The sequence below is a fragment of the Oncorhynchus nerka genome, linkage group LG28 (genome assembly GCF_034236695.1).
Source record: "Oncorhynchus nerka isolate Pitt River linkage group LG28, Oner_Uvic_2.0, whole genome shotgun sequence".
In the NCBI taxonomy this organism is placed as follows: domain Eukaryota; kingdom Metazoa; phylum Chordata; class Actinopteri; order Salmoniformes; family Salmonidae; genus Oncorhynchus; species Oncorhynchus nerka.
In genome coordinates this window covers 29917977-29941538 of record NC_088423.1, presented here as the reverse complement: position 1 = coordinate 29941538, position 23562 = coordinate 29917977, and the positions used below count along the sequence as shown (strand labels likewise).

Here is a 23562-nt window from a genome sequence, read left to right as displayed (position 1 = left end):
AAGAGCACAATTAGACACTACACTATCACTTCCAAAACTCCAGCCCCAGGTGGCAGCAGCAACCGGATCAGGTGCTGTGCTCTGCCAGGAAGTCTTGTTAAGTGTTGATTGAGCACAGTGGTGGGCTATTAGAGTTACTGCAGGTGAGGGCAGCGTGAGAACTTCTAGGCCAGAGAGGCCTGCCCACGTTTCTTGGATTATGTGTGTTTGGGAAGCAAGCCTTTTTTGTACATTTTGGTCACCATCAGCTTGAACAACAGTAATTCGCTTGCGCTCGTCAACCAATGGGGTCAAGACAGAGCTAGCTCTGGACCCTGGACTCAAAGTATATTGGTTGCGTACATAGTTTAGCAGATGTTCTAGAGGGTGCAGCGAAATGCTTGCTACTAGCTCCAAACAACGCAGAAAAATGTCAAACCAGTCGACAAATAACCAAAAATGAACACATTATTTTAAAAACACAAATAATCTAATTAACAACCCAAATAGCACTGTACCAGTAATCCAAATACAATCTATATGGATCTACACCGGATAAACTTAGACAAGAAATACTAAGAATGATATGTACAGCAGTAGATGCACTACATGACCAAAAGTACGTGAACACTTGCTCATCGAACAGCTCATTCCAAAATCATGGGCATTAATATGGAGTTAATCCCCCCTTTGCTGCTATAACAGCATCCACTCTTCTGGGAAGGCTTTCCACTAGATGTTGAAACATTGCTGTAGAGACTTACTTCCATTCAGCAACAAGAGCATTCATGAGGTCAGGCACTGATGTTGTGCGATTAGGCCTGGCTCGCAGTCGGTGTTACAATTCATCCAAAAGGTGTTCAATGGAGTTGAGATAAGGGTTCTATGCAGGCCAGTCAAGTTCTTCCACACAGATCTCGACAAACGATTTGTGTATGGACCTCCCTTTGTGCATGGGGGCATTGTCATGCTGAAACAGGAAAGGGCCTTCCCCAAACTATTGCCAAAGTTTGAAGCCCAGAATTGTCTACAATGTCATTGTATGCTGTAGCATTAAGATTTCCCTTCACTCGAACTAAGGGGCCTAGATCGAACATTCAGTCAGGCAGGTTGCGTTCTCCTGGCATCTGCCAAAATCATATTTGTCTGTCGGACTGCCAGATGGTAATGAGTGATTCATCACTCCACAAAACGTGTTTCCACTGCCCCAAAGTCCAATGACGGTGGGCTTTACACAACTCAAGCAGACTCTTGGCATTGTGATCTTAGGCTTGTGTGCGGCTGCTCAGCCATGGAAACTCATTTCATGAATCCCGACGAAAAGTTAGTGCTGATGTTGCGTCCAGAGGCAGTTTAGAACCGAGAACAGACACTTTTTGTGCTTCGGTCCCGTTCTGTGAGCTTAATTGTCCTATCACTTTGCGACTGAGCAGTTGTCACTCCTACACATTTCCACTTCACAATAACAGCACTTACAGTTGACCAGGGAAGGTCTAGCAGGGCAGAAATTTGACAAACTGACTTGTTGGAAAGGTGGCATCCTATGACGGTGCCACGTTGAAAGTCACTGAGCTCTTTAGTAAGGCCATTCTACTGCCAATGTTTGTCTATGGAGATTGCATGGCTGTGTGCTCAATTGTATATACCTGTCAGCAACTGCTGTGACTGAAATAGCCGAATCCACAAATTTGAAGGGCTGTCCACATACTTTTTTTATATAGTTTATACATTGCATTCAAAGTATTCAGCCCCCTTGACTTAAAACAATTTAATCAATTTTAGGATAAGGCTGTAACATAACAAAATGTCTAAAAAGTCAGGGGGCTGTATACTTCCCAAATACACTCTATACACTATATATACAAAAGTATGTGGACAGCCCTGCTAAATACACAAAAGCAGTAATAAACAGATAGGGGGAAAAACACTGAATGTAGTAACCCCTTCAGTAATGTATTTCCCCTTCATCTTAACGTTAAACGTGAATTGAAATGTCACATCTCTAGATACACATCCCTGGTTAAGGAGACTGGTTCCTACGAGGTACTATGGGCCCTGGTCAAGAGTAGTGCACTAAATAGGGAATTGGGTGCCATTTGGTACGCAACCAGTGTGAATAACGACCACTATTTCAGATGGTCAAGGGATTTGTCCTGTTATTATTATTACTCTGTAAGGTCTGTGTATGTGTCCCCTGGGGCCCTCGCTAGTATCTCACCGTGCTGCTGCTTAGACCTGTGTTAAAATAAACCATTTCAAATGTTTTAGCTGAACTTGACTAAGCTTATCCGTTGCATTGGAATCAACAGCAAAGTCTCAAGTGGAAAGCCATGCCCGTCTGGCACTCCAGGCAGTCTAGGTCATTTTGAAATGATTTCAAATAGTATTTGAACTCAGGTCCGCTACTATCTCACTGTGCTGCTATATCAGAAAGTTAGCTAGCGTTCTGCGGCTTAACTGACAGTCTGCTGGGGAGTGTGTGTGTATGTGTGCGCTGGACAGCTGCAGTGGAAACATCTGCATCTGAATGATGAGCCTGCATTTTGGGGCCTTCCTAAATACAAACGGCAGCATTTTCCTTTGAAATGCACCGCAAAAAAAATACATCACAAAAAGAGAGTGCATTTACCTGGCAAGCTTTGTCACCAAGGTTAGCATGTTCCCGAAATATGTAATAGAACTTAGTCAACCGCCTTTAATAAGGCAATTAGATCTATATAAAGTGTTCTGTCCCTTCATTTTATTGAATCTTGTTTAACAGCTGTGCGTGCACTGGTTTAAACACCCCATCACGTGTTCCAAGCTTTTACATGCTTTCCAAGCTCCTTCAGGTGGGCTGAGGCTATTTGCATGGCGACAACATTAAAAAGGTACAGTCTGTGATTGGTACATACATTTTTGGTTTTTAAAATGTATAATATCCAGTATACCCACTGATAATCGAATCCCAGATTGTAGCAATAAGAGAGCTGATGAAGCCTTATAGTGGTGTATGAGTGGAGACGATGGCGACAATGCAACAAGGCAGCCTACGTGGGAGAGAAGACAGCCATTTGAATGCCTTAAGAGAGCTGTGGAACAGGACCTTTAACACATGCAGGGATGCTAGACAATTAAAGCGGATTTAAAACTGCATTAGAACTACTTCAGCACCACTTTGGCGAGCTGGGGACGTGGGCATTGTGCATATAATTTGGTGTCGACAACGGTGAGCCGAGCATCACAATCAGAAAACATTTCATCAGAAGAAACCTTTGAGGAAGATAGGGACACCGCTACAAATGGACATTGTATCAGTGTTCAGAGCTGGAGGGTACCTAAATTCCATTCTAACATGGATATGGATAATAATGATGGTCAGGGATAGCTTTTATATAGTGTTATTACAAGTGTTCAAAGCATTTTATCTATACAGTTGAAGTCAGAAGTTTACATACACTTAGGTTGGAGTCATTAAAACTCGATTTTCAACCACTCCACAAATGTCTTGTTAACAAACTAGTTTGGCAAGTCGGTTAAGACATCTTCTTTGTGCATCACACAAGTACTTTTTCCAACCATTGTTTACAGACAGTTTTAATTTATAATTCATTGTATCACAATTCCAGTGGGTCAGAAGTTTACATACACTAAGTTGACTGTGCCTTTAAACAGCTTGGAAAATGCCAGAAAATGATGCCATGGCTCAAGGAAAAGCCTCCAAAACCGCCATAAAAAAGCCAGACTACAGTTTGTAACTGCACATGGGGACAGAGATCGTACTTTTTGGCGTGATGTCCTCTGGTCTGATAAAACAAAAATATAACTGTTTGGACATAATAACCATCGTTATGTTTGGAGGAAAAAGGGACAGGCTTGCAAGCTGAAGAACACCATCCCCACCGTGAAGCACGGGGGTGGCAGTATCATGCTGTGGGAGTGCTTTGCTGCAGGAAGGACTGGTGCACTTCACAAAATAGATGGCATTATGAGGGAGGACTATTATGTGGATATATTGAAGCAACATCTCAAGACATCAGTCAGGAAGTTAAAGCTTGGTCGCAAATGGGTCTTCCAAATGGACAATGACCCCAAGCATACTTCCAAAGTTGTGGCAAAATGGCTAAAGGACAACAAAGTCAAGGTATTGGAGTGGCCATCACAAAGCCCTGACCTCAATCCTATAGAATATTAATGGGCAGAACTGAAAAAGCGTGTGCGAGGAAGGAGGCCTACAAACATGCACCAGCTCTTGTCAGGAAGAATGGGCCAAAATTCACCCAACTTATTGTGGGAAGCTTGTGGAAGGCTACCCGAAACATTTGATCCAAGTTTAACAATTTAAAGGCAATGCTACCAATTACTAATTGAGTGTATGTAAACTTCTGACCCACTGGGAATGTGATGAAAGAAATAAAAGCTGAAATACATCTCTATTATTATTCGGACATTTCACATTCTTAAAATAAAGTGGTGATCCTAACTGACCTAAAACAGGGACTTTTTGCTTGGATTAAAAGTCAGGAATTGTGAAAAACTGAGTTTAAATGTAGTTGTAGTTGGCTAAAGTGCATTTATATTTTCGTTCAGTATATAATTCAAAGCATTGTATGCAATGGCAGAGACCATGACTGCATTCTTAGAGCACAATAATGCTCTCTCTCTAGTCACTGGTTTTGATTGAATTTGGCAGGAAAACACAGAATAGGTCTATTCCTGCAGTAAAAATAAATGTTCAATTGAGACCGCCGATTGAATATATATAGGTTGGTCCAGGACTAGCCTTTATCTTGGTCAGGGAACCTGGCCATTCAAGTTTAGGTTGATGGATCTCTTCACTGGGGACATTATGGCAGGTGACTGACCTGAGAATGATGGTGTGGTAACCCAAGGTGAGGAACCTTTTTCCAAATGCAATCACCAGACCGAGCACAGAGCCCAAACTAACACATTCAGAGCTTATTGTCCATCATTAAAAACACAGAAAAACTAAAAGTAGAAATGAACACAGATTCATTATGCATGTGTTTTATATGCGCATATTCAAAGAGATGAGCATTTTTCGAACAAAGCAACAAAAAAAGACAAAAAAATATGCCACACAAGTGGTTCACCTGTGATGGCAATACACAGCGTAATAATGAATACATGCAAATACAGCAGTGGATCAAACATCTTTTGTTTGCTGGAGATCCACATTGGCACAAGCCTATGTAGGTAGTAATGACGTGTGTTTTTGTACAGGGAATTTTACTGAGCTCTTGACTATTCAACAATGAATGTGCTCACAGGGAGTACAAACAGCGCTTCCCAAATGTACCAGGACACATATTTAATAGAGGAACTCAAACACCATATTTCTATGCTGCTTTTGTTGTGTGGGGGAAAAAAAGCTTCCCACTGATTCAGCACATTGATTGTGAAAATTAATCTCATGTAAGTAAGGTATGTGTTTGAATCTTTTCGAACCAAGCAGAGCACCCACAGAAACTGCAGTTTAAGGTAACACAATAAAATAATTGTGCAGTATCTGAGGTAGTTAAATAAAAATACATTTAAAAAATATATATATACACTTTCAAGGTACACTTTGTTAACTTCACTTGGTTAATGTACCGCTTCCTCTCTGAACATTAGGGACAAGTAGGAAAGGACAATCACCAAAAACCGCAAACAAGTGTTTTTTAACAGAGATACTAGTTGAACACAGGTTGGTTATTATTGTTTTACAGGTTCTACTCGGAGCCCCGCAGTTCACACATACAATGCAAACACAATATTTTACAATACTTAAATAAGAACAAATTCTTATTTGCAATGACGGCCTAGGAACAGTGGGTTAACTGCCTGTTCAGGGGCAGAACGACAGATTTGTACCTTGTCAGCTCGGGGGTTTACTTCCGGTTACTAGTCCAACGCTCTAATCACTAGGCTACTTTGCCGCCCGATATGTGACCGATACAACGCCACCACATGGTCCATCAGAATGTGCATGCATATGTTGTCTTGACAGTGTTTGGAACATGTGTATCAAATCTTGTTCCAATACAAATATCTGTGTGTGATTTATGTGTGTTTATGTGCCAGACCATGCCCACGTGAATGTTTATTGGTCAGTAGCGGCCATGTTATTTGAGATGCTAGCTTAGAAAATATTGTGATGAGAGATCTCGGTCTATAGATTCTATGTATATATATCAGAGGAGTAGTGTTTTAAGTGTTTTTCACAAAATTCTAAAATGGCAGAAAATCCATATTGTCGGACCTTATGGTTCCAAATTTGTTCCTTGTGAGGAGAGGGGCCTATGTATCGAATTTCATGACTGGCAAACGGGGTGAAGGACCTTTCAAAGATTGCACTTTCAATTGCTTGTTATAGTGCTACCATCTGGCCAATTAGCATGGCATTGCATGAGAGGGTGTAGCCCATGGGCCTTTACCATCATGCCAAGTTGCATTCTCCTAGGCCTTATGGGAATTTTAATTTTTTCACCACATCCACGGAGAAACGAAATAATGAAGGCCAACAAATACAATAGTATTTCACCCAGTTTCGCTGCTTGAACCCCTAATAAATTTAAAAGGCTTGAAAGAAATACACTGATTTCATACCACAGTTTTTCAAATTAACTTTTCCCACCCATGTTAATTTGAAACATGCTGATGTTGCAGGAAGGCATCAAAACCATATTTTTTCCATTGTGTTGCATTTTTCCAATCTTGTGGTATCAAATTTCTACACATACAGTTGAAGTCGGAAGTTTACATACACCCTAGCCAAATTCATTTAAAACTCAGTTTCACACAATTCCTGACATTTAATCAAAGGAAAATTTACGTCTCAGGTCAGTTAACATCACCACTTTATTTTAAGAATGTGAAATGTCAGAATAATATAGTTGAGAGGATGATTAATTTCAGATTTTATTTCTTTCATCACATTCCCAGTGGGTCAGAAGTTTACATACACTCAATTAGTATTCAGTAGCATTGCCTTTAAATTGCTTATCTTGGGTCAAACGTTTCAGGTAGCCTTCCACAAGCTTCCCACAATAAGTTGGGTGAATTTTGGCCCATTCCTCCTGACAGAGCTGGTGTAACTGAGTCAGGTTTGTAGGCCTCCTTGCACGCATACACTTTTTCAGTTCTGCCCACACATTTTGCCAGAACTTTGGAAGTATGCTTGGGGTCATTGTCCATTTGGAAGACCCATTTGCGACCAAGCTTAAACTTCCTGACTGATGTCTTGAGATGTTGCTTCAATATATCAACATAATAGTCCTCCCTCATAATGCCATCTATTTTGTGAAGTGCACCAGTCCCTCCTGCAGTAAAGCACCCCCACAACATGATGCTGGGAGCCCTGTGCTTCATGGTTGGGATGGTGTTCTTCGGCTTGCAAGCCTCCCCCTTTTTCCTCCAAACATAACGATGGTCATTATGGCCAAACAGTTCTATTTTTGTTCCAACAGACCAGAGGACATCCCGCCAAAAAGTACAATCTTTGTCCCCATGTGCAGTTGCAAACCGTAGTCTGGCTTTTAAATGGCGGTTTTGGAGCAGTGGCTTCTTCCATGCTGAGCAGCCTTCAGGTTGGCGGTATAGGACTCTTTTTTACTGTGGATATAAATACTTTTGCTTCCTCCAGCATCTTCAGAAGGTCCTTTGCCGTTGTTCTGGGATTGATTTGCACTTTTCACACCAAAGTACATTCATCTCTAGGAAACAGAACACGTCTCCTTCCTGACTGGTATGCACGGTCCCATGGTGTTTATACTTGCATACTATTGTTTGTACAGATGAACGTGGTACCTTCAGGCATTTGGAAATTGCTACAATTTTGTTTTTGAGGTCTTGGCTTATTTCTTTTGATTTTCCCATGATGTCAAGCAAAGAGGCACTGAGTTTGATGGGAGGCATTGAAATACATCCACAGGTACACTTCCAATTGACTCAAATTATGTTCATTAGCCTATCAGTAGCTTCTAAAGCCTTGACATAATTTTCTGGAATTTTCCAAGCTGTTTAAAGGCACAGTCTACATACACTAAGTTAACTTCTGACCCACTGGAATTGTGATACAGTGAATTATAAGTGAAATAATCTGTTTGTAAACAATTGTTGGAAAAATTACTTGTGTCATCAACAAAGTAGATGTCCTAACCGACTTGCCATAACTATAGTTTGTTAATTAACAAGAAATTTGTGGAGTGGTTGAAAAAAACTAGTTTTAATGACTCCAATCTAAGTGTATGTAAACTTCCGACTTCAACTGTACTTCAATCATGTGGTATCAAATGTCTACGCGAATGTCATCCTTTGGTATAGCATTTCTAACACAATTGCTCTTAATTTGTCTATATAGGTTTTTCCTATTTAAAATTATCATACACATTTTTAGGAAATGTTGAAAATTTGAGTCTTACCTGATGAGCCAGTGATACAGCCCGACGTCAAAGTGTCTGGAAAACAATAAATATTTACATTAAGGAGATAGGAGGGTGGTGAAATCTTTGATATACACATTTTATCAAATTTGGTTACCATGTCTGTCAGTTGATGGAAATGAAAGTACACAACTACCAATGACATAAAACATCTGTTTTGTTGTTACTTTTAACTGTTTCTCATGATCTGCCATCCCTTTGTATCCACAGTCCTACATGTTTCTGTTTCAACAGGTGCACAGTGAGAGAAGAGAAAGTTGGGATCATGCCAGTATTTTGCCCCAGCATTTCATATTTCTGTAGATTTAGTCCAAAGCCAAAATCTACAGAACAATATGAATGGAGGATTTCTTGGTGTTTAATATGATTTTTCTGAAAATTAAAATAGGGAATAATGAAGGCTCAACGTTCCATATTATTTGAGTTTTCACGCTACACTGAGTATACAAAACATTAAGAACACCTGCTCTTTCCATGACAGACTGGCCAGGTGAAAGCTATGATCCCTTATTGATGTCACTTGCTAAATCAACTTCAAATCAGTTTAGATGAAGGGGAGGAGACTGGTTAAAGAAGGATTTTTATGTCTTGATACATGGATTGTGTATGTGTGTCTTGGACCGTGGCGGTCATGAAATTTTGTCAGCCCGTTATTGTCATGCAAAAGACTGCCGGTCTCACGGTAATTGATCATTATCTAACAAACATGTTTAGCATCTCCAGGCCTCCACACATACAAGCCACTGATGCTCACCTTTGGAACATCTACATTTTAAAAAAGTCTAATAAATAATTGAATATACACCATCACAATAAATCCATTATTTATTTTAGTCAGGTCTAAAGAAACATAATATGAATTACATGTATTTCAGAAGAACAAAATATGAGTTGGCCTAATGCAGGTCTATGCTATCTGGCTATGCTCTGTGCCATAGGTTGTAGGCTTGTTCTTGCTTCTAAGTCCCGTGTCATTTTATTTTATATGATTTTATAGCAAGAAGAAAATAACTGAACTTTGCTGAATAAAATAAAAAATATTATTTCCATTATGGAGAGAGTGTGCATATGAAGTGGCATGTTGAGCTTAAATGTGATCATTTGAAACAGGTGCTATATGCTAGATTTAGAGTTATTTGGCAACTTGGCAACTTTTCTTTTGAGAAAGTAGCAAAAAAAAGCTTGCGCTCTGTTCCTTGCCTCAGGCTGCACAGCTGTTCTCGAATCAAGTGATCATATTTTCAGCCATCAGACTATTCTCAATGTAATATTGTCTTCACTAATATGTAACATTTGTTTCAATATAGACTGGCCCATTATCAAATATGCAGGAACGGTGAAAAAAGACGTCATCTTTGTGCACTCGAATAGCGAATGGAGGCCGCGTGATTTCCCGCCGAGCAGTTTTGAGGCTACTTCAAACATCTCAGTTGATCAGACAGGTTCTACAGGCCTTAGTTTTGTCGCACCTGGACTACTGCCCAGCTGTGTGGTCATGTGCAGCAATTGCAGTTGGTCCAGAACAAAGCAGCTCGTATTGCACTTAGATGCACACGGAAGAAAAGTGTCAGTAAAATGCATGTCAGTCTCTCCTGGCTCAAAGTTGAGGAGAGATCGACTACAACACTATTGGTCTTTGTGCGAGGTGTTGAAGGTACCGAAATGTCTGTTCAAACAGTTGGCAAACAGTTCAGACACACAACACATGCAACCAGAGGTCTCTTCAGTCCCCAGGTCCAGAACAGAGGCTGGGAAAGGCACAGTATTAAATAGAGCCACGACTATATGGAACGCTACGCTACCTCAGGTAACGCAAGCTAGCAATAAACAGTTAAAACAACACTGCATAAAGGGGACTGTGAAGACTAGTAATGTTATGTACTATGTATTAGACCTAGATAGTGTGAATGTAATAATATGTAGGCTGTGTGACATTTAAAATGTATTCCAGTCCTTGACTAATAATGTTCTGTACTATGTATTATACCTAGATAGTGTGTATGTACTGATATATAGGCTGTGTGTAACATTTTAAATGTATGTATTCCAGTCCTTGACTAATAATGTTCTGTACTATGTATTAGGTCATGTTTCATGTGGACTCCAGGACAAGTAGCTGCTGCTTTTGCAGCAGTGAATGGGGATCCTAATAACTACCAAATACTGTTTTGATGATAAGTGCTTGATGTGATTTTCAATAGCATTTGCATTGATGTCAAAGTGGTTAGAGGGACAATAGAGTCCTGAGTACCAGGCCATTAGGACCGGATGTTCAGCAGGAGAGGGTGCAACTCAATAGGATTGTATCTAGTGTCAGTCTGACACACATCAAACATTCATAGATATGTGAGGCGTGCTTGACTCGTGACTCACACTGGCCCAGTCACAAGCACACACACACACACAGTTGGAGCCAGTTGAAAGTGTATCCAGTAGTCTGTTTGATGTTAGTGTGACTGCCCTGAGGCCCTCTAGATAATCCCTACCTCTCGGTTATGGACTCAATATTACTACTGTTATCTCACAGTGAACAACCAATAGCAGTCTTCTGGTCTCACTGGCATAAAAAACATTTTATGTCATTCAACAGACACTCCTTAAAGCCCACTTTAAACAAATTCTCACACTTTATTTGGATAGTCCAGATTTGTAGATGCTCTACAGATAGTCATACTGTCTGTTAATAAGCAAATGCTTGCTAAGGTTACGGTTCGATTTACAGTCGTGGCCAATAGTTTTGAGACCGACACAAATATTAATTTCCACACAATTTGCTGCTTCAGTGACTTTAGATATGTTTGTCAGATGTTACTATAGAATACTGAAGTATAATTACAAACATTTCATAAGTGTAAAAGGTTTTTATTGACAATTACAAGAAGTTGATGCAGAGTCAATATTTGCAGTTTTGACCCTTCTTTTCCAAGACCTCTGCAATCTGCCCTGGCATGCTGTCAATTAACTTCTGGGCCACATTCTGACTGATGGCATGCTTGGAGTTTGTCAGAATTTGTGGGTTTTTGTTTGTCCACCCGCCTCTTGAGGATTGACCACAAATTCTCATATGGGATTAAGGTCTGGGGAGTTTCCTGGCCATGAACCCAAAATATTGATGTTTTGTTCCCCAAGCCACTTATTTATCACTTGCCACCTTATGGCAAGGTGCTCCATCATGCTGGAAAAGGCATTGTTCGTCACCAAATGGTTCCTGGATGGTTGGGAGAAGTTGTGGCAAAATTGTGAGTGAGCCCACTCCCAGAAGCAACCCCACACATGAATGGTCTCAGGACTGATGGTAGCGCTCACCTTGTCTTCTCCAGACAAGCTTTTCTCCGGATGCCCCAAACAACCGGAAAGGGGATTCATCAGAGAAAATGACTTTACCCCAGTCCTCAGCAGTCCAATCCCTGTACCTTTTGCACAATATCAGTTTGTCCCTGATGTTTTTCCAGGATAGAAGTGGCTTCTTTGCTGCCCTTCTTGACACCAGGCCATCCTCCAAAAGTATTCGCCTCACTGTACGTGCAGATGCACTCACACTTGCCTGCTGCCATTCCTGAGCAAGCTCTGTACTGGTAGTGCCCCGATCCCGCAGCTGAAACAACTTTAGGAGACGGTCCAGGCACTTCCTGGACTTTCTTGGACGCCCTGAAGCCTTCTTCACAACATTTGAACCGCTCTCCTTTAAGTTCTTGATGATCCAATAAATGGTTGATTTAGGTGCAATCTTTCTGGCAGCAATATCCTTGCCTGTGAAGCCCTTTTTGTGCAAAGCAATGATGACTTCATGTGTGTGCTTGCAGGTAACCATGGTTGACAGAGGAAGAACAATGATTGAAAGCACCACCATCCTTTTGAAGCTTCCAGTCTGTTTTTCGAACTCAATCAGCATGACCGAGTGATCTCCAGCCTTGTTCTCGTCAATACTCACACCTGTGTTAATGGAACTACCCATCCCGGATCCGGGAGAATTGTCAGCAACTACACTAATTAGCATAGCACAACGGTCAAATAATCTTACTAGAAAATATTCATATTCATGAAATCACAAGTGAAATATAGCAAAACACAGCTTAGCCTTTTGTTAATCACCCTGTCGTCTCAGATTTTGAAATTATGCTTTACAGCGATAGCAAGACAAGCGTTTGTGTAAGTTTATCGATAGCCTAGCATAGCATTATGTCGAGCTAGCAGCAGGAAGCTTGGTCACGAAAATCAGAAAAGCAATCAAATTAACCGTTTACCTTTGATGATCTTCGGATGTTTTCACTGAGGAGACTCCCAGTTAGACAGCAAATGTTCCTTTTGTTCCATAAAGATTATTTTTATACCCAAAATACCTCTGTTTGTCACGTTATGTTCAGAAATCCACCGGAAATAGCGGTACAATGTAGTTTCAACATGCCAATCTTCTACAATGACCATAATCCCAATGTGCATCTACTTGCCCAGTACGTTTCTTTACGCTTGCTACAGAAGAGAGAAGAATGATGAATCGTGATGTGACAGAGAGCAGATGTTGCTTCGCGAGGTAGAGTATCTCTCTACCTGAAAATACATGATCTCTCAGCACTGTTATTTACACAATATATATTGAGTATACATTGCAATGAGATACTTACTTTCAAGTTAAGCTCTCGACAATTATACCATTTTTAAAAAGTAAGTAGCTAAGTGAAAAAAAATTATAAAAATAAAAGCTCAATGAAATAATTTCACCAATTTAATAAATGGGCAGTTTTTTACAAATAGTTACATAGCCTATATGGAAATAACAGACATGAGCCAAACATGTTTACTAGTAGAATGGAATAGGTTATAAGACCTCTCTGATTAATTTGGTCCGTTTTACCACTTCAACATTGCTCATTTTAAAACAGTGTGATGTGAGCGGTCCATTACATTGTGAAATCTTAACTAGCAGGCACTGTGTCACTCCAGGCGCTTCTTGCAGTGCCTGCTACTGCCTAGCGCATTATAAAGTATTGTTTATTTTAGTCATAACAATGTGTCAGTAAAACGAAAATATACTGCATAGCGCAAGTGATGTGTGTTTATGGAAACTCACATAGGTGCTGGATCATACCCAGGCCTAATTACGCCACTGGCGTGTGCAAGCGTGTGTGTGCACGAGCACGACAAAGGTACGAGTCAGCACAACCGCTCTTCAGTGTCAGTGAATTAATAGGCAATCAGGAGACTGGCATACTGTAGGGAGGCTGCATTGCTCGCTTGCTCTCATCAAATCCCCATCATTACCTCCATCTGTTTAGCAAACAGAAAGAGAGGCTCGCCAGATAAACCTGTCCAAGGTAATTCATGGCTCAGATTCAGCAGCAACTAAACGCAGACATATTAGACAAATCATTCACTTAACACCACACTTGGTGCCTTTGGCAGACAGCAGAGTATCTTGGAGCCTGGTCAGCTATTACACATTGGAACGTGCACAAGCATGCATGCACATGCACCGACTCTAGTATCCTATGACATTTCAAAAATCCCTTCTGACTCCAATATTCCCTTTCTATTTCAGGTGACCGGAGCTCAGTAGTGAACAGTTGGGAGTCCGTGCCAAGAACGGGGGCAGGACAGCGTCAACACCAGCAGCCAAAACCATGTTAGACATCACAGAACCCGAGCCGAGCCACCGGCCAAATCTTACATTTCCTGTAGCAATCAGTATCCTTTAAGGGCTAATTTTTCACGGAGGTTCATCACAACTCCCTCCTCTCCCCCAGCCCCTTATCTTCACCCACTATCCCCTCCTTTCGTGTCTACTATACGTACATTTAATTTGCCTGTGTTTACCTGAAGTGGAAGTGCCAATAAATCTGTCAGTTCTGAATCAGAAACGCACACAGCAGGAGCTGAGGGGCAAGATAGAGTAAATCAAACTTCCATTATTACTTGAGGACTGTAACACCATATAACAGGGTCTGGTAGCTGGACGGCACCAGACTCGGACAGAGGCTCGCCGCTCCATGATGCCAACCCTTCATTAACATGGATGGAGCGGGAGGTGCGGGACAAGGTGCTCATGATGCCCATAAAGCCACGCTGTCCAGCAGGAGTTGGGACGGTTCGTGTCCTTAATGCTGGTGGAGGTAGTTCTCCCACTGAGGCAGGCCAGGCATCTCTAGAGCTGAGTCAGTTCATCATCTCGCCATAGTATACTTCCTTATCCGGCTTGAAGGACCATGAAAATAGCGCCACCAATTAGTGTTGGTCTCCGAAAGAGGTGCCGGTTAAATATAGGTACAAAAGTCCCTGAGCCTCAATTAGAAGGCGTGGTAATGACGAGTAGATGACAGATGTACAGAACACACTTTATTGCACACACACACCAACATAGCAAGAGGGGGCTAGTAGAAATGGTTTCTGCAATTGAACGAAAGGGTAATGTATTTAATAAAATGTTGGTTAGCAGATGTTATTGCGAGATGTTATACACATGGTTAGCAAATGTTATTGCGAGTGTAGCGAAATGATTGTGCTTCTAGTTCGGACAATGCAACAATATCTAACAAGTAATATCTAACAATTCCACAACAAATACATAATACACACAAATGTAAGTAAAGGAATGGAATAATGTATAAATATATGGATGAGCAATGTCAGAGCGGCATAGGCTAAGATTCAATAGATAGTATAGAATACAGTTTATACATATGAGAAGAATAACGCAAGATATGTAAACATTATTAAAAAGTGGCATTATTATAGTGGCTAGTGTTCCATTTATTAAAGTGGCCAATGATTTCAAGTCTGTATGTAGGCAGCAGCCTCTCTATGCTAGTGATGGCTGCTTAACTGTCTGATGGCCTTGTAATAGAAGCGGTTTTTCATTCTTGACTAGTCATGAATCATATCACCTCCACCTTACTTGTCACCCTAGACCCACTTCAATTTGCTTACCGCCCCAATAGGTCTACAGACGATGCAATCGCCTGCACACTGCCCCATCCCATCTGGACAAGAGGAATACCTATGTAATAATGCTGTTAATTGATTATAGCTCAGCATTCAACACCATAGTACCCTCCAAGCTTATTATTAATACATACATATCACTGACAAACTGAAATGGTTCACCCACACAGATGGTGTGGTGAAGAATGTGCAACAGCACAACCTCAGGAGGCTTCAACCTCAGGAGGCTGAAGAAATTTGGCTTGTCACCTAAAACCCTCACACACTTTTACAGATGCACAATTGAGAGCATTCTGTTGGGCTGTATCACTGCCTGGTACGGCAACTGCCCCACCCAGAACCACAAGGCTCTCCAGAGGGTGGTGTGTTCTGCACAGCGCATCACCGGGTTGCAAACTACCTGCCCTCCAGGATACCTACAGAACCAGATGTCACAGGAAGGCCAAAGAGATCATCAAGGACATCAACCACCGGAGCCACTGCCTGTTCACCCTGCTATCATCCATGAGGTGAGATCAAAGCTGGGACCGAGAGACTAAAAAATATCTTCCATCTCAAGGCCATCAGACTGCTAAACAGCCATCACTAACACAGAGGCTGCTGCCTACATACAGACTTGAAATCATTGGCCACTTTAATAAAATGATCACTAGTCACTTTAATAATTCTACTTCAATAATGATGTTTACATATCTTGCATTACTCAATCCATTTGTATATACACTGTATTTTATACCATCTATTGCATCTATGCCACTGACATTGCTCATCCATATATTTATATGTACATATGCTTATTCCATCCCTTTACTTAGATTTGTGCGTATTAGGTAGTTATTGTGGAATTGAAGGAGAGTGATGGAGTGCTGCATCAGATTACTTGGCCTCCACAACCCAATCGAGATGGTTTGGGATGAGTAGGACCTCAGGGGTGAAGAAAAAACAGCCAAAAAGTGCTCAGCATATTTCAGAATATGTAGAAAATAGTAAACAAAGAAAAATCCTTGAATGAGTAGGTGTTCTAAAACATTTGGCCGGTAGAGTACATACAGTACATTCGGAAAGTATTCAGACCCCTTGACTTTTTCCAAATGTTATTACGTCCCAGCCTTTTTTATTGCCCTCATTAATCAACACACAATACCACATATTGTCGAAGCAAAAGGTTTAGACATTTTTGCCAATTTATGACAAATTTAAAAAAGGAAATATTACACTTAAATAAGTATTCATAGCCTTTACTCAGTACTTTGTTGAAGCACCTTTGACAGTGATTACGGCCCTGAGTCTTCTTGGATCTGACACTATAAGATTGGGAGAAACTCCCTAAATACAGGTGGGCCATTCTTCTCTGCAGATCCTCTCAAGCTCTTTCAGGTTGGATTGGGAGTGTCACTGCACAGCTATTCTCTGGTCTCTCCAGAGATGTTCGATTGGGATCAAGTCCGGGCTCTGGCTGGGCCACTCAAGGACATTCCGAGACTTTTCCCGCTTAGGGTCTTTGTCCTGGTGGAAGGTGAACCGTCGCTTCAGTCTGAGGTCCTGAGCACACGGGAGCAGGTTTTCATCAAGGATCTCTGTACTTTGCTTCATTCATCTTTGGCTCGATCCTGGCTAATCTCATAGTACCGGTTGCTGAAAAACATCACTGCATGATGTTGCCAGCTCCATGCTTCAGCGTAGGGATGGTGCCAGGTTTCATCCAGACGTGACGCTTGGCATTCAAGCCAAAGAGTTCAATCTTGTTTTCATCAGACCAGAGAATCTTGTTTCTCACGGCCTGGCAGTCCTTTAGATGCCTTTTGTCAAACTCAAAGCAGGCTATCACGTGCCTTTTACTGAGGAGAGAATACTGTCTGGCCACTCTACCACAAGGCCTGATTTGTGGAGTGCTGCAGAGATGATTGTCCTTCCGGAAGGCTCTTCCATCTCCGCTGAGGTACACTGGAGCTCTTTGAGTGACCATCGTGTTCTTGGTCACCTCCCTGACCAAGGCCATTCTCCCCAGATTGCTGTTTTGCGGGCTGCCAGCTCTTGGAAGTCTTGGTGGTTCCAAATTTCTTCCATTTAAGAATGATGGAGGCCACTGTGTTCTTGGGGACCTTCAACGCTGCAGAAAGTTTTTGGTACCCTTCCCCAATTCCGGAGCGTCAGGTAGTCAAGTGGTTAGAGCGTTGGACTAGCAACCAAAAGTTTGCAAGAGTGGATCCCTGAGCTGACAAGGTAAAAATCTGTCGTTCTGCCCCTGAACAAGGCAGTTAACCCACTATTCCTAGGTCGTCATTGAAAATAAGAATTTGTTCTTAACCTCTTGAAGCTAGGGGGCACTATTTTTATGTTTGGAAAAATAATGTTCCCAAAATAAACGGCCTATTTCTCATGACCCGATGCTAGAATATGCATATAATTGACAGTTTAGGATAGAAAACACTCTAAAGTTTCCAAAACTGTAAAAATATTGTCTGTGGGTATAACAGAACTGATATTGCAGGCGAAAGCCTGAGTGTAATCCAATCAGGAAGAGCCTCTTATTTTGAAACCTCTGTGTTCCTATGCGTGCCTGTCCTCCACCAGATTCCTTTTTCTATGGCTTCCCTAAGGTGTCAACAGTCTTTAGACATAGTTTCAGGCTTTTATTTTGAAAAATGAGCGTGAAGGATCACATTGCGTAAGTGGAGAGGTGGGGGCTCTCAGAGTGAGATGGTGCGCAATTGAGTGAAATGGCCATTGTTCCATTCCGCTGTTATGGAAAAAGCTACACACTCGGTTGATATATTATCGAATATATATTTTAAAAACTAACCTGAGGAATGATTATAAAAAACATTTGACATGTTTCTGTGGACATTATGAAGACTATTTGGAATTTCCGTCTGCGTTATTGTGACCGCTCTTTCCTGTGGATTTCTGAACATAACGCAACAAACAAACGTCGGTATTTTGGGTATAAAAATAATCTTTATAGAACAAGAGGAACATTTGCTGTGTAACTGGGAGTCTCGTGAGTGAAAACATCCGAATATCAAAGGTAAACGGTTCATTTGATTGCTTTTCTGATTTTCGTGACCAAGCTTCATGATGCTAAGTGTACATAATGCTATGCTAGGCTATCGATAAACTTACAAACGCTTGGATTGCTTTCACTGTAAAGCATCATTTCAAAATCTGAGACGACAGGGTGATTAACAAAAGGCTAAGCTGTGTTTCAAAATATTGCACTTGTGATTTCATGAATATGAATATTTTCTAGTAATATTATTTGACTGTTGCGCAATGCTATTCAGCGGTTGCAGATGAAAATGATCTCGCTACAGGGATTGGTAGCGTCAAGATTAACTTACTAGCCTAGTTAAATAAAGGTCAAATAAAATAAATACAAATAAATGATGTGCCTTGACACAATCGTGTCTCGAAGCTCTAGGGACAATTCCCTCAACCACATGGCGTGATTTTTGCTATGATATGGACTGTCAGCTGACAGGTGTGTGCCTTTCCAAATCATGTCCAATCAATAAAATATACAACAGGCAGGCTCCAATCAAGTTGTAGAATCATCAAGGATGATCAAAGGAAACAGGATGCACCTGTGCCCAAGAAAGCGAAGGTAACCTGCGTAAATGACTACCGCCAGTAGCACTCACGTCAGTAGCCATGAAGTGCTTTGAAAGGCTGGTCATGGCTCACATCAACACCATCATCACGGAAACCCTAGACCCACTCCAATTCACATACCGCCTAACAGATCCATAGATGACGCAATCTCAATCGCACTCCACACTACCCTTTCCCACCTGGACAAAAGGAACACCAATGTGAGAATGCTGTTCATTGACTACAGCTCAGCGTTCAACACCATAGCGCCCACAAAGCTCATCACTAAGCTAAGTACCCTGGGACTAAACACCTCCCTCAGCAACTGGACCCTGGACTTCTTGACGGGCCACCCCCAGGTGGTAAGGTTAGGTAACAACACATCTGCCACGCTGATCCTCAACACGGGGCCCATCAGGGGTGCGTGCTTAATCCACTCCTGTACTCCCTGTTCATCCACGACTACGTAGCCAAGCACGACTCTAACAAAATCATTAGGTTTGCTGAAGACAACAGTGGTAGGCCTGATCACTGACTACAATGAGACAGCCTATAGGGAGGTCAGAGACTTGGCAGTGTGGTGCCAGGACAAAAACAATCCCTCAATGTGAGCAAGACAAAGGAGCTGAATGCAGACTATAGGAAAAAGAGGGCCCAACACTCCCCTATTCACATCGACGGGGCTGTAGTGGAGCGGGTCAAGATCTTCAAGTTCCTTGGTGTCCACATCAACAAACTATTATGGTCCAAACACACCAAGACAGTTGTGAAGAGGGCATGACAATACCTTTTCCCCCTCAGGAGACTGAAAAGACTTGACATGGGTCCTCAGATCCTCAAAAAGTTCTGCAGTTGCACCATCGAGAGCATCCTGACTGGTTGCATCACTGACTGGTATTGGAACTGCTCGGCATCCGACTGCAAGGTCCTACAGAGGGTAGTGCGCACGGCCCAGTACATTACTGGGGCCAAACTTCCTACCACCCAGGACCTACAGTTGAAGTCAGAAGTTTACATACACCTTAGCCAACTACATTTAAACTCAGTTTTTCACAATTCCTGACATTTAATCTTAGTAAAAAATTCCCTGTCTTGGGTCAGTTAGGATCACCACTTTATTTTGAGAATGTGAAATGTCAGAATAATAGTAGAGAATGATTTATTCAGCATTTATTTATTTCATCACATTCCCAGTGGGTCAGAAGTTTACATCCACTCAATTACTATTTGGTAGCATTGCCTTTAAATTGTTTAACTTGGGTCAAACGTTTTGGGTAGCCTTCCACAAGCTTCCCTTAATAAGTTGGGTGAATTTTGGCCCACTCCTCCTGATAGAGCTGGTGTAACTGAGTCAGTTTTGTAGGCCTCCTTGATCGCACACGCTTTTTCATTTCTGCCCACAAATGTTCTAATTTTCTAACTTTGGAAGTATGCTTGGGGTCATTGTACATTTGGAAGACCCATTTGCTACCAAGCTTCAACTTCCTGACTGATGTCTTGAGATGTTGCTTCCTTGAATGTAGTTCGATATTGTTATTTTGTGTTACTTTTTATGAACTATTTCTTGAACTGTATTGTTGTATTGTTGGTAAGGGCTTGTAAAACCAGCATTTCACATTAAGGTCTACACCTGTTGTATTCAGTGCATGTGACAAATACAATTTTATTTGACTTTGACCTGAGCTCAATTTTGAGTCTCATAGCAAAGGCTCTGAATACTTACGCAAATAAGTTCTTTAAAAAAAAATTCTATACATTTGCAAAACCTGTTTTCGCTTTGTCATTATGGGGTGTGTATGTATTATATTATGTGTGTAGATTGATGAGAAAAAAAGTTATTTAATCCATTTTAGAATAAGGCTGTAATGTAACAAAATGTGGAAAAAGTCAAGGGGTCTGAATACTTTCCTAATGCACTGCGAATATATCTATCTATATAGATATATATACACACATATCTATATACACACATATCTATATAGATATATATCTATATATATACACACACATATCTATATAGATATACACATATTTATATACACACACATATCTATATAGATATATATATATATACACACACACACACATACATACATACATATATATATATATGTATGTTAGTGGTGGCTGTTTAACAGTCTGATGGCCTTGAGATAGAAGCTGTTTTTCAGTCTCTCGGTCCCAGCTTTGACAGATGCATCAAAGCTGGGACCGAGAGACTGAAAAACAGCTTCTATCTCAAGGCCATCAGACTGTTAAACAGCCACCACTAACATTGAGTGGCTGCTGCCAACACACTGACTCAACTCCAGCCACTTTAATAATGGGAATTGATGGGAAATGTAAAATATATCACTAGCCACTTTAAACAATGCTACCTAATATAATGTTTACATGCCCTACATTATTCATTTCATATGTATATACTGTACTCTATATCATCTACTGCATCTTTATGTAATACATGTATCACTAGCCACTTTAACTATGCCACTTTGTTTACATACTCATCTCATATGTATATACTGCACTCAATACCATCTACTGTATCTTGCCTATGCCGCTCTGTACCATCACTCACTCATATCTTTATGTACATACTCTTATCCCCTTACACTTGTGTCTATAAGGTAGTAGTTTTGGAATTGTTAGCTAGATTACTTGTTGGTTATTACTGCATTGTCGGAACTAGAAGCACAAGCATTTCGCTACACTCGCATTAACATCTGCTAACCATGTGTATGTGACAAATAAAATTTTGATTTTTTGATATATATACACATATATATACATACATATAGATATGTGTGTGTGTGTATATATATATATATATATATATATATATATATATATATATATATATATAAAAATAGTTTTATTTTTTTTACAGCTTTCTCACCTGAGACCAAAAAAGAACAGACGCATTTCCCCATTACTTCTTGAACAAGAACACCCGCTAGTGTAAGAGATCACTGAATCTAAGAGAACACCCATGGTTTCGACACAAAAGCCAACATAAGACCTGTTACATGCTTCCCATTAAAGCCTTTTAGGAACAACCCAAGATCAGCCACTCAGCCTACACGGTCTTTGTCAGCCTAAAGTAAAAATAGGACATGAACCAGGCCATCATGACCCAGCCATCAAATATGGCATTTTTACACATTATTAAAGACTTATGTAATATGTCAAATGGCATTGATGAGCATTGTGTGTTCTATGGAGATTAAATTCCCAAGACTTTCAATTGGTTGACATACTTAGGCTACTCTGCCACCTGTAGTAAAAGTTTGGCACAGCACTTATATCAGCTTTGTAATCAAATGAGACGGATTGGCTTGTTTGATGCCTACAATGGATCTAGCAAGCCGTATCAAGCTTACCTGCTGACGCAGTAGAAACTGCATCTCAAAACACACACACACACGCAGGCATGCGCACACAGACACAGACAGACTCTTAAACTGACAATCTTGTCTCGTTCTGTTGCAGGCCAAGATAAAAAGGCACTGGTTGTATACAAATGTAGGATCTTAATTTGATCCCTCTGTTGCTGGAGAACTTTCTTGCAATGCAGGACATTTTAAACTTATAGTGTATTTGAGGTTTTAAAAAGGCTTCGGAAGTTTGTAATTTCCACTTAAATTTAAGACGATTTTCCCTTCCAAAAGTTTTTTTTAATCAAACCCTACAAAAATGTCCATTAATTATAAAATTAACAAAATAATTCACATTTTCTATTGAAGATTATTTTCCTGCTGTAGCAAACAGTCTCAAATGAAGATCCTACTACAGCCTCATCTCAAGAGCAGCAGTGATCGGACTTAAAATAGATTGTGTGCGACAGTGCGTGTGTGTATGTGTGTGTGTGGGTGTGTGTGTGTTCCAGCCTCACCTCCACATTCCTGTGAAACTGTGCATAATGCTGACACAGCGTGGTAGCTTCGGGGGGGCCAGCCCATCCAGTCCAGCTAGCAGAGACGGAACACCAAACAGAACCAGGTACTTCACATAGAAGAACTGGACTAATGCCAGGGCCAGCCCACCTGAGGGAGGTAGAGCAAGAGAGAGAAATGGGTAGGAGATGGATGAAGCCTTAGCACAGAGTTTGCCCAACTCAAAACCAAAACGTGCACCCCTTGGGGACCCTAGGACTGAGTTTGGGAAACCCTGCTTTAGCACATATTGTATAGTGACAGCACTATGTACTTAGTATATACAGTACATAGAACAACTGGATTTAATGCCAGGGTCAGCCTGCCTGAGGGAGGTAGAGACATATACAGGTAAGGAGGGCGAGAGATGAAGCCTTGTTTATATTATCTACTGCCCCAAGGTGGTATTCTGACTACTTGCAATCTGCGCCCTTACCTTTCCAATCTCCCACTCTGAAATGTGCACACGTCTTAGTCTGCCATTTATCCTAGTCCACTGGAAGAAAGGTCATGTTTATATTCTACTGTGTATAAACTGCAATGTAGGTTTGATTGAAATAAACCAAAATACACATTAACTGCCAGGATCAGCTCATATGACATTTTGTACTGTACATTAAGTTAACACCTCAAGTATCAAAAATCAAGTAAATCTTGATGAATTTGTATTCAATAAGGATAATATTTGAAAGTCA

At 40.9% G+C, this 23562-nt stretch overlaps 1 protein-coding gene across 3 annotated transcripts in view; it reads right to left on the bottom strand.

The window, feature by feature from the left end:
• The window catches only part of hhat (hedgehog acyltransferase), an 89577-nt gene that overhangs the window by 38930 nt on the left and 27085 nt on the right, over nucleotides 1–23562 (bottom strand). For all 3 annotated transcript variants that reach the window (XM_029640355.2, XM_029640356.2, XM_065012750.1), the window contains 2 exons: nucleotides 22828–22978; nucleotides 8385–8420 (listed from right to left, as the gene is read on the bottom strand). In XM_029640355.2, the coding sequence (XP_029496215.1) occupies nucleotides 8385–8420; nucleotides 22828–22978 (187 nt within the window). The remainder of the gene's footprint in view (nucleotides 1–8384; nucleotides 8421–22827; nucleotides 22979–23562) is intronic.